The sequence below is a fragment of the Bombina bombina genome, chromosome 10, assembly GCF_027579735.1.
Source record: "Bombina bombina isolate aBomBom1 chromosome 10, aBomBom1.pri, whole genome shotgun sequence".
Lineage (NCBI taxonomy): Eukaryota > Metazoa > Chordata > Amphibia > Anura > Bombinatoridae > Bombina > Bombina bombina.
Window position 1 is genome coordinate 51,567,897 of NC_069508.1, and position 14,517 is coordinate 51,582,413.

The window sequence follows — 14,517 nt, forward strand, 5'->3', positions numbered from 1 at the left end:
GTTAAGTTAAGGCTGACAACCCTTTATCTAGATCTTCCTGTAGGAACTCAAGAAGTCTAGGAATTCTGAAATAATTTCAGCGATAACCTCTGTGAGCCTATTTAGAGAATGGGTGGGACTGCTCTCTATGTCACAGCTCAGCCAAAAACATTAAGGAGAAACAGAAGATACAAAGTAGGATTACACATCTTGTATTATAACATATATATATATATATATATATATATATATATATATATATATATATATATATATATATATATATATATGTTATAATACAAGATTTGTAATCCTACTTTGTATCTTACATACATACACATTTGAAAAAAATAATTATGCAGTTTTGCTTGTACACTAATATATTTTTCATTGCAACATTCTTTAAGTCTGAAATTTACCACCACATTAAAGGGACACTGTACCCAAACATTTTCTTTCGTGATTCAGATTGGGCATGAAATTTTAAGCAACTTTCTAATTTACTCCTATTATCAAATTTTCTTTATTCTCTTGGTATCTTTATTTGAAATGCAAGAATGTAAGTTTAGATGCCGGCCCATTTTTGGTGAACAACCTGGGTTGTCATTGCTGATTGGTGGATAAATTCATCCACCAATAAAAAAGTGCTGTCCAGAGTACTGAAACCAAAAAAAAAGCTTAGATGCCTTCTTTTTCAAATAATGATAGCAAGAGAACGAAGAAAATTTGATAATAGGAGTAAATTAGAAAGTTGCTTAAAATTGCATGCTCTTTCGGAATTACAAAAGAAAAAATTTGGGTACAGTGTCCCTTTAAGATACCGAAAAAAAGTTACTGAAAAAACAAATGCTTAAAATAATAATAAACCCCCCCCCCCCTTATTTGCTCATCCCTACTCACAATATGCTTAGTACTCCAAACGCACATGTAATGCACAGAAAACACAATTTGGGCAAAACTTACCTAAAGGGACTATAAAATGGTCAGTGGATCTGCTCAACAGAGATCATTGGTGCAAACATTTCTCTGGGCCCCCCTAAAGGTAACTTAGCAATAAGCAATAGTACTAATGTACTTGATTCTCAGCATAATGAGTTTGAGTATATATAATATACAAATATATACTAGTCTGGTTTAAATAAAAAAAAATACACATTATCAGCACTACACTAGAAAAAGAGGCGTTTAAATTGTTTTTATTTACTGTACCATTTTGTCTATAGAAGTAGAAACTGTAAGTGAATATAGATTAAATGAGAATAATTCATTGGTACACTCAGTATTCCTATAATAAGGCATTTATATTAGAGTCACATTTCCAATGCACATCAGTTTAAATATTTTACCTTCATGTGCAGCCATCGCAATTTTCACAACATCTGTGACATTTGGGGTCAATTTGGCAAAGAAAGGAATTTTGACAGCTTGCCGAACCCACCGGCAGATGTTTCGTACCAGCTCTGGATCCTGTTCAAAAAGGTCAGTTTTAAGAATATTAGTAATTTGTCTGTGATAATGAAAACACAGATATGAAAGAGGGTGTATGTTTCATTTCATCAAAACTATTACTGTAAAATCAAGTAATCAATAACTGGAATATACCCATTATAACAAAACATATATTTAGGCCTTTGACTTAACTAAAAGGACATTTGAAGGGATAGGAAACAGTGCTGTTTTAGTAAAAAAAAATTATAAAAATAAAATCAAAGTAAACGAAAAGAAACAGAAGCTAAAAAAAGCAATAAACAACTTACTTAGAAATTATTAGTGTAGTCACTATCTTTAGTGGGATAGGGGAGCTAACATTATAAAATGTAATTTTAATTGTCACATGCTTTTGCAGGAAAAGTCCTCTACTGAGCATGGGCAAGAAACTGACTGCAGCTAAGACAGGTGTCTCTTAGAAACCACATCAAAGGGAAATGTATCTAGATACCACAGCCTCCTTATGGGGCTGTGACAGGAAATAAAGGGCCCTGCACAAATGAAGTAAAAATAAATAAAATGTAAATTCCTATTAAAATGATGATTAATACATATTGTAATGACTTATATTAAAGGGAGATAAAATCCAACATTTTCATTCATGATTCAGATAGAACTTACAATTTTAAAACAACTTAACAATTTACTTTTATTATCTAACGGCTAGATTACGAGTTTTGCGTTATGAGTGAAAAAGCTTCATAACGCTGCTTTTTCACTACCGCTGCTATTATGAGTTTTGCAGATATATCTGTACTGCACACTTTTTTGGCTGTAACGCAACGTAACTACCGCAGGTTTTTAAAAAGTCCTTTTTCAATGGGACTTCCACAGCGCCGGTATTACGAGTTTGCCTGTCCGGCCAAAAAGTGAGCAGTACAGCCCATAACTACAAGATCCGTACCGTAAACTGAGTCAGTAGTTATGGCTTTTAGGTTACAAATCCGTAACATAAAACTTATAACTAAAGAGCTAAAAAGTACACTAACACCCATAAACTACCTATTAACCCCTAAACTGAGGCACTCCCGCATCGCAAATACTAAAATAAATTTATTAACCCCTAATCTGCCGCTCCCGACATCGCCGCCACTAGAATTAACATATTAACCCCTAAACTGCCGTACTCCCACATCACAAACACTAGTTAATTATTATTAACCCCTAATCTGCTGTCCCTAACATCGCCGTAACCTACATTACTATTATTAACCTCTAATCTGCTGCCCCCAAAATCACTGCCACTATACTAAAGTTATAAACCTCTACACCTAACCCTAAGTGTAACCCTAACACCCACTAACTTTAATATAATTAAAATAAAATAAAAATTACTATCATTAACTAAATAATTCCTATTTAAAACTAAATACCTACCTATAAAATAAACCCTAAGCTAGCTACAATATAACTAATAGTTGCATTGTAGCTATCATAGGTTTTAATTTTATTTCACAGGCAAGTTTGTATTTATTTTAACTAGGTAGACTAGTTACTAAATAGTTATTAACTATTTACTAGCTACCTAGTTAAAATAAATACAAATTTATCTGTAAAATAAAACCTAACCTGAGTTACACTAACACCTAACCTTACACTACAATTAAATAAATTACATGAATTAAATACAATTAACTAAAAAAAATAAAAAAAACACGCTAAATTACCCAAAATAAAAAAGAAATTATCAAATATTTAAACTAATTACACCTTATGTAATAGCCCTAACAAAAAAAAGCCCCCACAAAATAAACCCCCCTAGACTAAACTAAACTGCCAATAGCCCTTAAAAGGGCCTTTTGCTGGGCATTGCCCTAAAGAATTCAGCTCTTTTACCTGTAAAAAAAAATACAAACAACCCCCCAACAGTAAAACCCACCACCCACACAATGAAACCCCCCAAATAAAATCCTGTCTAAAAAACCTAAGCTCCCCATTGCCCTGAAAAGGGCATTTTGATGGCCATTGCCCTTAAAAGGGCATTTAGCTCTTTTTCAGCCCAAACCCTTAAAAAAACCTAACACTAACCCCCGAAGATACACTTACAGTTTTTGAAGACTGGACATCCATCTTCAATGAAGCCGGGAGAAGTCTTCATCCAAGTGGCAAGAAGCCATCAACGAAGCCGGGAGTGGTCCTCCAGGCGGGCAGAAGTCTTCATCCAGACGGCATCTTCTATCTTCACCCTTCCGACGCAGAGCGGCTTCATCTTCAAGATATCCGGAGCGGAGCATCCTCTTTATACGGTCCCAGCTGTACACTGAAGATTCCTTTAAATGGCGTCATCCAAGATGGCGTCCCTTGAATTCCTATTGGCTGATAGAATTCTATCAGCCAATGGGAATTAAAGGTGAAAAAATCCTATTGGCTGATGCAATCAGCCAATAGGATTGAACTTCAATCCTATTGGCTGATCCAATCAGCCAATAGGATTGACCTCACATTCTATTGGCTGATTGGAAACCGCCAGTTAAGAGTTGGCGTATAGGTTAATGAAGAAGCTCCAAAGTAGCATTCGATTAAAGGGCCATGAAGCCCCATTTTTTCCCCATGAATAAGAAAAAGAAAATTTTGGTTTGGATATTCAGGGAAATTAGTTTCCCCAAATATTCATTGGCTGCACTATTCAAATTTTCGTTAAACATTTAGATTCATTTTTGTTAAAACTAATGTAAAATATTTCAAAGCTACAGGTGAAAAGTTCACCTGTAGCTACAATACTTACCTTAATGTGCTCTCCAGAGCATTGAGAGAACGCAAAAGTAAGTATGAATCACTTAAATAAAATAAAGGAAACTAATGAATACTGACAATTTTCATTAGTATTTTTTCATTTTTTTATTTTTATTGGTGCATTAATTTGCATTTTTGTGCAGAATGTCTATTTGCCCGAGAACTAATGAACATCTCTAAAATTGTTTTCCAAAATTGTTAATGCCACTGCGCACCACACTTGTATTATCTCCAGCAGGGAAGGGGTTAATTAGGTAGCTTGTAGGGTTAATTTTAGCTTTAGTGTAGTGTAGTAGACAACCCAGATTATTGATCTAGGCCCTTTTTGGTATATTTCATGCCACAATTTCACCTCCAAATGCGATCAAATAAAAAAAAAAGTTCACTTTTTTACAAACTTTCGGTTTCTCACTGAAATTATTTACAAACAGCTTGTGCAATTATGGCACACAAGGTTGTAAATGCTTCTCTGGGATCTTCTTTGTTTAGAAATAGCAGACATATATGGCTTTGGCATTGCTTTTTGGTAATTTGAAGGCTGATAAGTGCTGCTGCATCGGTTGTTAAAAAAGGGTATTGCACGATGCCTTAATATCAAGGCATCACTGCAATACCCTTAAAGAGGCAATCACGATTACTTCCACCACTTGAAACCCCTAAAGACATACAGGGTACGTCCTTGGTCATTAAGTGACAGTTTTTGTAGGACGTACCCTGTACGTCCTTGGTTGTTAAGGGGATTAAAATTGTATGCGCTATCTAAATGATGAAAGAAAAAAATAATAGGTTGCATGTCCCTTTAAATGGAGCCCATAATGTCCATTAAATATAAAATCCCTCAAGAAAATAAATATAACAAAAGCAACAAACACAAATTATCCTATTAGAACAGCTTGAGCTGCATAGAAAGTGATGAGATGCTTTGCTATAAATTTATTATGCCCCATTCTAATTCTCAAAGCTTTTCTTAACTTGCTTAAAGGGACATAAAACGAACATTTTCTTTTGTGATTCAGACCTAGCATACAATTAGAAAACAAAAACAAATAAAACTATTTGCTTTGTTCACACAGCATTCCTTATTGATGAGGTATACTCAGGAGTGTGCACGTGTCCTCAGCACTATATGGCAGCAGTTTTTCAAGAACGTTATACATTTGCAACAGCACTAGATGGCAATATTTTTTTTTCCTGCAATGTAGTGCTCAGACATGTGCACTCTCCTGAGTTTACCAGCCTGGTTTTCAACAAAGGGTATCAAGAGAACAAAGAATATTTGATAATATAAGCAAATTGGAAAGTTGTTTAAAAAGTATATTTAAGTATGTGCTGTGCACTAGCATTTTAAACACAGCACTTCCTCAGAGAGTCTAAGGTGCTTGTACTATCTAATAATGACTCAATTTGTTAATTGCTGATATGATAAAAGCCCCACTGGCACTCTGAGCAGCCACAATATTTAAAATGCTGGTGCACTGAGACTATGTAGCTATGCTTCACATGCCCAGAAAAATTTTAACACTTAAACAGTAATAACTTGTACAAGAAGCATTTTTGCCAATGGATGTAAATGACAGATATGTTTCTATTCAAAGATGTAATTCATCAATGTACATTTAATTTTTGACTGCAATGTCCCTTTAAATAGAGCATGCAGTTTTTAAAATACTTTGCAGTTTACAATTATTATTAGATTTTGTTTGTTCTTTTGATATCCTTAGTTGAAGAGCATACCTAGAAGTGTGCAAATGTCTTGGGCATCCTATGATAGCAGTATTTGCTATGCTATGCATTGTATACATTTCAGCTATCATTGTTATTACTAAGTTTCTAGCCTAAAATAATGTTTCTATCCAAATTTTAACACCTAGGGCTTGATATTCAAAGCATTGTCACAAAAGCGCTATGTTGTAAAGGTATCCGCATCACAATCCAGATTGCCGGTGAAAAGCTTGTTATATGCAGTGAGGGTGTAATGTAAACGATACAATTTACATGTGTGAACTGAAAGTGAAGGGCAATTTAGATGAATTAGTACCCGGTTTTTAATAAACCTATTAAAAACAAGGGCACTTTAATTCATCAAAATTGACATTTCGCTCCTTTTCTTCAAAAACGTATCTTTTAATCCTGTCAGCCGCTGCAGCGCTTCCTCTGCTCCGTCGCAAGTCCTCTTCGCGGGTCCACAATGACGAATCCGGCTTCCTCCAATCGCGTTGCATCAGGCCATGATCCCCCCCGGGGGGGGGGGGGACCGGGATTGGAGGAAGCTGGATTTGTTATTTCTGACGTCAGAAGAGGCTTCCGAGGCCCGGGGGAATCACTGGAGAGGTATTCAGGATTAAAAGGTAAGTTTTTGAAGAAAAGGAGTGAAATGTCAATTTTGATGAATTAAAGTGCCCTTGTTTTTAATAGGTTTATTAAAAACCGGGCACTAATTCATCCAAATTGACCTTCACTTGAAACTGAAATTGTCTAGTAATAATACAATAATGAAACTTGGACATGAATAATAAACCTATTTTAGCATTGTGTCCATAAAGTTAAACACATAAGTAAAGTCATCACAGGGAGCCACAAGCATTATACCTCCTAACAGGAAACTACCGGTAATTGGTGGGTACATGCAGATTCCACTCATAGCTCACTTACAGTTTCCTTCTTGGCAGCAGCAATGCTTACACCTCCAAAGTGAGATTTTACCTATGTGTTTGAGCTATTTGCTTGGGTTAAACACATAGAAAGCTAGGGCCATTCATGCAAAAACTACACACACAGATATTATAGCATTTATATATCTCTTTAACAATATCATGAACACAAAAATAAGTCAATAAAAATTTAATAAACCATTACAAAAAAAATCTAAATAAATTATTTTGTATTGCTTGTTTTTTTTTTTAGGGTGCATTTAAATAATGTAGACATTTATGTACAATAATTGCTTGTAAATACCGGCTTATGACATGTTAACATTTAGATCCTGAAAAATGAATCTGCAAAGGCTCAAAAAAAGTCATTTCCAGCAACATCTGTGCACAATTTTAGAAAGAGCCTATTAAAAGCCATAAAGTATTCTTGTGTTTTCATGACCAATAAAGTTACTTGTAGTTTGAAAAAAAATGTTCATTAAGTAACATAACGTGTTTGCCAAAATTTTAACATATTCTCTTGAAAAATATATGTGATCAAATACTGCCGTATTTCTTTTTTTTTTTTCCAGTTAAATCTGTTGGGAGGTTGATGAATCTTGGCAATTTCTACAAATGATGTCTCCCAGGGATTTAAGCATCAATGCTGGAACATTGAACGAAAGTGGGAAATAACAATATTTGTCATTCCAGTAATCAACCAAGATCGCAGGAATGGCATCCAGATGGACAATGATACACAAGTGTCTAGAGGTTGCTAAAATATAATCTAAGAAGTTGTACAGCCGAGCATGCATGAAACTTCTCAAAGAATTAACAAAACAGACAATTTTCCATACAGTGAAGCTAAATACTATTCTAGAACCTGGCACTAGAGTTCTGCAGCTGTCATATATATCCCATGTGTGACCAGCTGGTATTGGCAGAAGTTCTGGTATAGACAAAAGATTAAGGCACAAGGGACACCCAAGTTTGGCAGTTACATGAGAGAAACATGATGAAGATAGCGTTTTAATTCATTAGCTTTGTGCCCATGCTGGTTTTTGAATATGTTTAATAAGTGTCCACAACTTGGATGTCATTTCTTTACACTTTTCACTGAACAAGTCTTATTCTATTCAAATTGCATTGGATTTAAAGAAAGGCTGAAGTAGCCAGAGGTACTAGAATACATTTAACTGATGAGTATTTAATATAATATATTTATGAGTTTAGGTTAGATAGATAGATGGACAAGGTGGATAGATCGATAGATGAAAGACAGACATACAAAAAAGTCAGACAAGCAGGCAGATGGCAAGAGAGACAGAAAGAGATAGATTGATAGATCGATAGATGGAAAGATCTATAGACAGACAGATGGACTGACAGAAAGGCATACAAAAAAAGGAATACAAGCAGACAGATGGCAGGATAGACATACAGAGAGAGATACAGATAAATAGAAAGACAAACAGATAACTAGACAGACAAATGACTAGACAGATAGATGATTGATGATAAATAGATGATGATAGATAGATAGATGATGATAGATAGATAGATAGATGATGATAGATAGATGATGATAGATAGATGATGATAGATAGATGATGATAGATAGATAGATAGATGATGATAGATAGAAAGATGATGATAGATAGATAGATAGATGATGATAGATAGAAAGATGATGATAGATAGATAGATAGATAGATAGATGATGATAGATAGATGATGATAGATAGATGATGATAGATAGATGATGATAGATAGATAGATAGATGATGATAGATAGAAAGATGATGATAGATAGATAGATAGATGATGATAGATAGAAAGATGATGATAGATAGATAGATAGATGATGATAGATAGAAAGATGATGATAGATAGATAGATGATGATAGATAGATGATGATAGATAGATAGATGATGATAGATAGATAGATGATGATAGATAGATAGATGATAGATAGATAGATAGATAGATGATGATAGATAGATAGATGATGATAGATAGATAGATGATGATAGATAGATAGATGATGATAGATAGATAGATGATGATAGATAGATGATGATAGATAGATGATGATAGATAGATAGATGATAGATAGATAGATGATAGATAGATAGATAGATAGATGATGATAGATAGATAGATGATGATAGATAGATGATGATAGATAGATAGATAGATAGATAGATGATGATAGATAGATAGATGATGATAGATAGATGATGATAGATAGATAGATAGATAGATGATAGATAGATAGATGATAGATAGATAGATAGATGATGATAGATAGATAGATAGATGATGATAGATAGATAGATGATGATAGATAGATGATGATAGATAGATAGATAGATGGTAGATAGATAGATGATAGATAGATAGATAGATAGATAGATGATGATAGATAGATAGATGATGATAGATAGATGATGATAGATAGATAGATAGATAGATAGATAGATAGATAGATAGATGATGATAGATAGATAGATGATGATAGATAGATAGATGATGATAGATAGATAGATGATGATAGATAGATGATGATAGATAGATAGATGATAGATAGATAGATAGATAGATGATAGATAGATAGATAGATGATGATAGATAGATAGATGATGATAGATAGATGATGATAGATAGATAGATAGATAGATAGATAGATGATGATAGATAGATAGATGATGATAGATAGATAGATGATGATAGATAGATGATGATAGATAGATAGATAGATGATGATAGATAGATAGATAGATAGATGATGATAGATAGATAGATAGATGATGATAGATAGATAGATGATAGATAGATAGATGATGATAGATAGATAGATAGATAGATAGATAGATAGATAGATAGATAGATAGATAGATGATGATAGATAGATAGATGATGATAGATAGATGATGATAGATAGATGATGATAGATAGATGATGATAGATAGATGATGATAGATAGATGATGATAGATAGATGATGATAGATAGATGATGATAGATAGATGATGATAGATAGAAAGAAAAAGAAAGAAAAAAAGAAAGAAAGAATGAAAGACGGAGTGACACAGATACAAGACAGATACTGTAGTGAATGTTTTGCAAAATTTATTTCAACTATCAAACCTTGGCAATTTGGGTAATGGTCTAACATTTCTTCAGACATTTTAGATGGAATATTAAAGGGACATAAAATAAAATAAATGTTCTTTCACGATTCACATAGACCATACAATTCTACACAACTTTACATTGCACTTCTATTATCCAATTTACTTCATTTTCTTGTTATCCTTTGTTGGAAAGCAGGAAGCTAAGTTCAGGAGTGTGCACGTGTCTGCAGTACACTATGGAAGCAATTTTGCTTCAGTGTTACACATTTGGTTTGTTTGATATTCATTCATGGGGTCATTTAGAATTAAGCTGTTCAATGAAAATCCATTTATCTGCTATTTGCTATGGGCAACATTTAATAAGGGCAGCAGGCTAATGTTAAAGGGACAGTGTACTTTTAAGGGACAGATTATGAGTTCAACGCAAAATATCGCTTACGCTAAAGCAATATTTGCGCTCAACATAGTAATACCAGTGCACACTAATTTTCAGTGCCATTTTTTTTCTAACACCCTACACCTGCAAACTTGTAAGTAACCTGTTAAAACTACCTAGTGCAGAATTTTAAATAAAAGATGTTCTATTTAAGGGGCATTTTGGGCACTTTAAGAAAATTAGAAAAGATCTGATCTCTGGTGAATTTTCTGAGCGCCAATTGCTACCGCAAGTTCGTGGTAGCAAAAAACTGCCACTTGCAAATTTGCTTGTTTGTGGGCATGCAATAAATTAGCACTCCACTTGTAATCTAGCCCTTAATGTGTTCTCAATTACCCATTTTACACATTAGAGTGTTTATAAATAGCTAATTTACCTTGATTTTGTCATTTGAAATAGTTGTCTTTACCTGTTGAAACCACCACCTATACTGAAAATATAAATACTGTAGTAATGGTTTTAGAAACGTTATGTTAATAAGAAGATACAGATGAAATCACAAACCCAGATGGTGGTGGGAGAGAGAGATACTAAAATGTTCAATTGTAATTGTTCTCACTAAGTACTAGGTTTTATGTATTTAGACAGAGATAGGATAAGAAAGTCTTTCTGTGTATAAATAGATCTAATATAATGATGTCTGCTCTGCCTGTAAGCTCAGCTTATTTTAGTAAATTGTGGTTTCCAGCAGCAAAAACAGCTAATTCATGTACATAAATTAACCCAAATGAGTAATTTCTCATACATTTTATAATTGTAAAATAAATAATTTGAAACACAATAAGGGGAACCCCATTTTACAGTACACTGTCCCTTTAAAGAAAGTTGTAGCCCATCCTAATAATAGCTAAATCAATTCTACTCATTCTATTAATATATAAAGAATATATTCCCCTTTCTAATAATTTATAAATAAAACACCCTCATACTAAGAAAATCTTTCTCAACCTTAAAAAAAGTAATAATATATAAATATAATTAGTGATGTTGCGAACTGTTCGCTGGAGAACAGTTCCCGGCGAACATAGCTTGTTCGCGTTCGCTGCTGCGGGCGAACATATGCGATGTTCGATCCGCCCCCTATGTGTCATCATTGAGGAAACTTTGACCCTGTATCTCACAGCCTTCTGACACATTTGAGCCAATCAGCAGCAGACACTCCCTCACAGACCCTCCCAGCTCCTTGGCAGCAGCCATTTTAGATTCATTACGATCTTGCTTTCTTAGTGAGAGGAGCTTTAGTGTTGCTGCTGCTGACATTATAGGGAAATAGATAGCTAGGCTAGTGTATTTAGTGTCCACTACAGTCCTGAAGGACTCATCTAATCTCTACTGTAAGGACAGCACCCCAAAAAGCCCTTTTTAGGGCTATAACTTCAGTCTTTTTTTTTATTATTTGTAATTTTATTTGCATTTGCCTGGCTTTCAGCCTGTGTGTGAGGCTTACAGCATATACTGTGATTAGTGCCACCACTGATATCTGCTTAACATTAGTGTAAATTTAAACAACATAACTTTTAAATCATTTTGCTTGTGTAATCTAATTTCATTTTCTATCAGGCCTGTGTGTCAGGCTTACACAGCATACACTGTGTTTAATGGCTGTGCCAGCAGCCACCACTCATATCTGCTTAACTTTATTTTAAATTAAAAAAAAAAACTTTTAAATCATTTTGCTAGTGTAATCTAATTTCATTTTATATCAGGCCTGTGTGTCAGGCCCACATCATATACTGTGGTTAATTGCTCTGTGCCAGCCACCACTCATATCTGCTTAACATTAGTGTAAATTTAAACAACAAAACTTTTAAATCATTTTGCTAGTGTAATCTAATTTCATTTTCTATCAGGCCTGTGTCTCAGGCTCACACAGCATATACTGTGGTTAATGGCTGTGCCAGCAGCCACCACTCATATCTGCTTAACTTTATTTTAAATTTAAAAAAAAAACTTTTAAATCATTTTGCTAGTGTAATCTAATTTCATTTTCTATCAGGCCTGTGTGTCAGGCTTACACAGCATATACTGTGGTTAATTGCTCTGTGCCAGCCACCACTCATATCTGCTTAACATTAGTGTAAATTTAAACAACAAAACTTTTAAATCATTTTGCTAGTGTAATCTAATTTCATTTTCTATCAGGCCTGTGTCTCAGGCTCACACAGCATATACTGTGGTTAATTGCTCTGTGCCAGCCACCACTCATATCTGCTTAACATTAGTGTAAATTTAAACAACAAAACTTTTAAATCATTTTGCTAGTGTAATCTAATTTCCTTTTCCATCAGGTCTGTGTGTCAGGCCCACATCATATAGTGTGATTAATAGCTCTTTTTTCCACCACTTATATCTGGTGTAACATTAGTGTAAATTTTTTTAAACATTTTTTTTTACTTCAGTCCTCTTCTAGTGTTATTTAATATTAGTTGTGTCAGGCTGCCAGCATATACTGTGCCTACTTCCATCCTCAGTGCCAGTCCACCACTCCTATCTGATGTAACATTAGTTTAAATTTTGTAAAAAAAAAACTTTTACATCAGTCTTCTAGTGTTATTTAATTTTAGTTGCCAGGCCAGCCTGCCACTAGTGCCAGCCTGTGTGTCAGGCTGCCAGCACATACTGTGCCTACTTCTATCCTGAGTGCCATCACTCCTATCTGTTGTAACATTAGTGTAACTTTTTTTTAAAAAAAAACTTTTACATCAGTCTGCTATTGTTATTTAATTGCAGTTGCCTGTCTGCCAGCGTGTGTGCCAGGCCCACTTTCCCACTAGTGCCACAAATCATATTTGTTATAACAGTAGTGTAAATATATTAAATAAAAACTTTTTTGACTGTGAATCATCAGTCTGCTAGTGCAATTGAATTGCAGTTGCCTGCCTGCCTGCCAGCGTGTGTGCCAGGCCCACTTGCCAACTAGTGCCACCAATCAAATTTGTTATAACAGTATTGTAAATATTTAAAATAAAAACTTTTTTGATTGAGAAACATCAGTCATCTAGTGTAATCTAATTGCAGTTTCCTGCCTGCCAGCGTGTGTGCCAGGCCCACTTGCCAACTAGTGCCACCAATCATATTTGTTATAACAGTAGTGTAAATATTTAAATAATATTTTTTGACTGTGAAACATCACTCTGCTAGTGAAATCTAATTGAAGTTGCCTTCAATGTATCTATCTATCAAATCTATATATCTCGTGGTTGTGCAAATGGACTGTTTGCGGTTGTTTGCGGTGCGTTACACGGGGGGGGTTGGTCTGTCACTGTGAAGCGGGCGTAACCCTTACACTACCTGATCGATACAACATCATACCTGATGTTTTAAAGCACGTTATTCCAAACAATTTAGGAATGTTAGGTGATTTAGGCCCTTTATGGGTTAAAACCAGACTCTGCATCAACTATGTAATTTTCCGTGGGAGTTTTGCCATGGACCCCCATCCGGCATGCCACAGTCCAGGTGTTAGTCCCCTTGAAACAACTTTTCCATCACTATTGTGGCCAGAAAGAGTCCTTGTGGGTTTTAAAGTTCGCCTGCCTATTGAAGTCAATGGCGGTTCGCCCACATTTGCGGAAGTTCGAGTCCGCCGTTCGCAAACCTAAATTTTTAGGTTCGCGACATCACTAAATATAATCTCTCTAATCCTTATGATATTGATATATACAAACTTCCCCTTCCTAATACTATACAAATAAAATCTCTCCAATCCTAATACATAAATGAAATAGCTCTAATCCAAATGATATATAAAATATTCCCCATTCTAATAATATAAAAATAAAATATTTCCAATCCTAATAATATATAAATAAAATGCCTCCAATTCTAATTATATATAATCTCTTCCCCATCCTAATCATATATAAATAAAAATCCACACCACCCTAATAATATATAAATAAAATATACCTAATAATACATAAATACAATCTTAACTTTTCTAAACATACAACAGTGGATTACCATGAGTTGGATCAAATGAAGAACTAAGTAAGAAATACTCCCACTATGCAGGCGCAAAAAACAAACATAAAAAAATTAAAAAAAAATAATGTGATACCATAATACTTATGGGTGAAAAGTACCTTTCTGTAAATATATCATTAGAAAG

General features: G+C 34.2%; 1 protein-coding gene across 1 annotated transcript in view; it reads right to left on the reverse strand.

The window, feature by feature from the left end:
* DPYD (dihydropyrimidine dehydrogenase) overlaps positions 1-14,517 on the reverse strand; it is a 1,643,387-nt gene that overhangs the window by 424,398 nt on the left and 1,204,472 nt on the right. Inside the window, exon 17 of the mRNA XM_053694067.1 lies at positions 1,326-1,446. Within this exon, the coding sequence (XP_053550042.1) occupies positions 1,326-1,446 (121 nt within the window). The remainder of the gene's footprint in view (positions 1-1,325; positions 1,447-14,517) is intronic.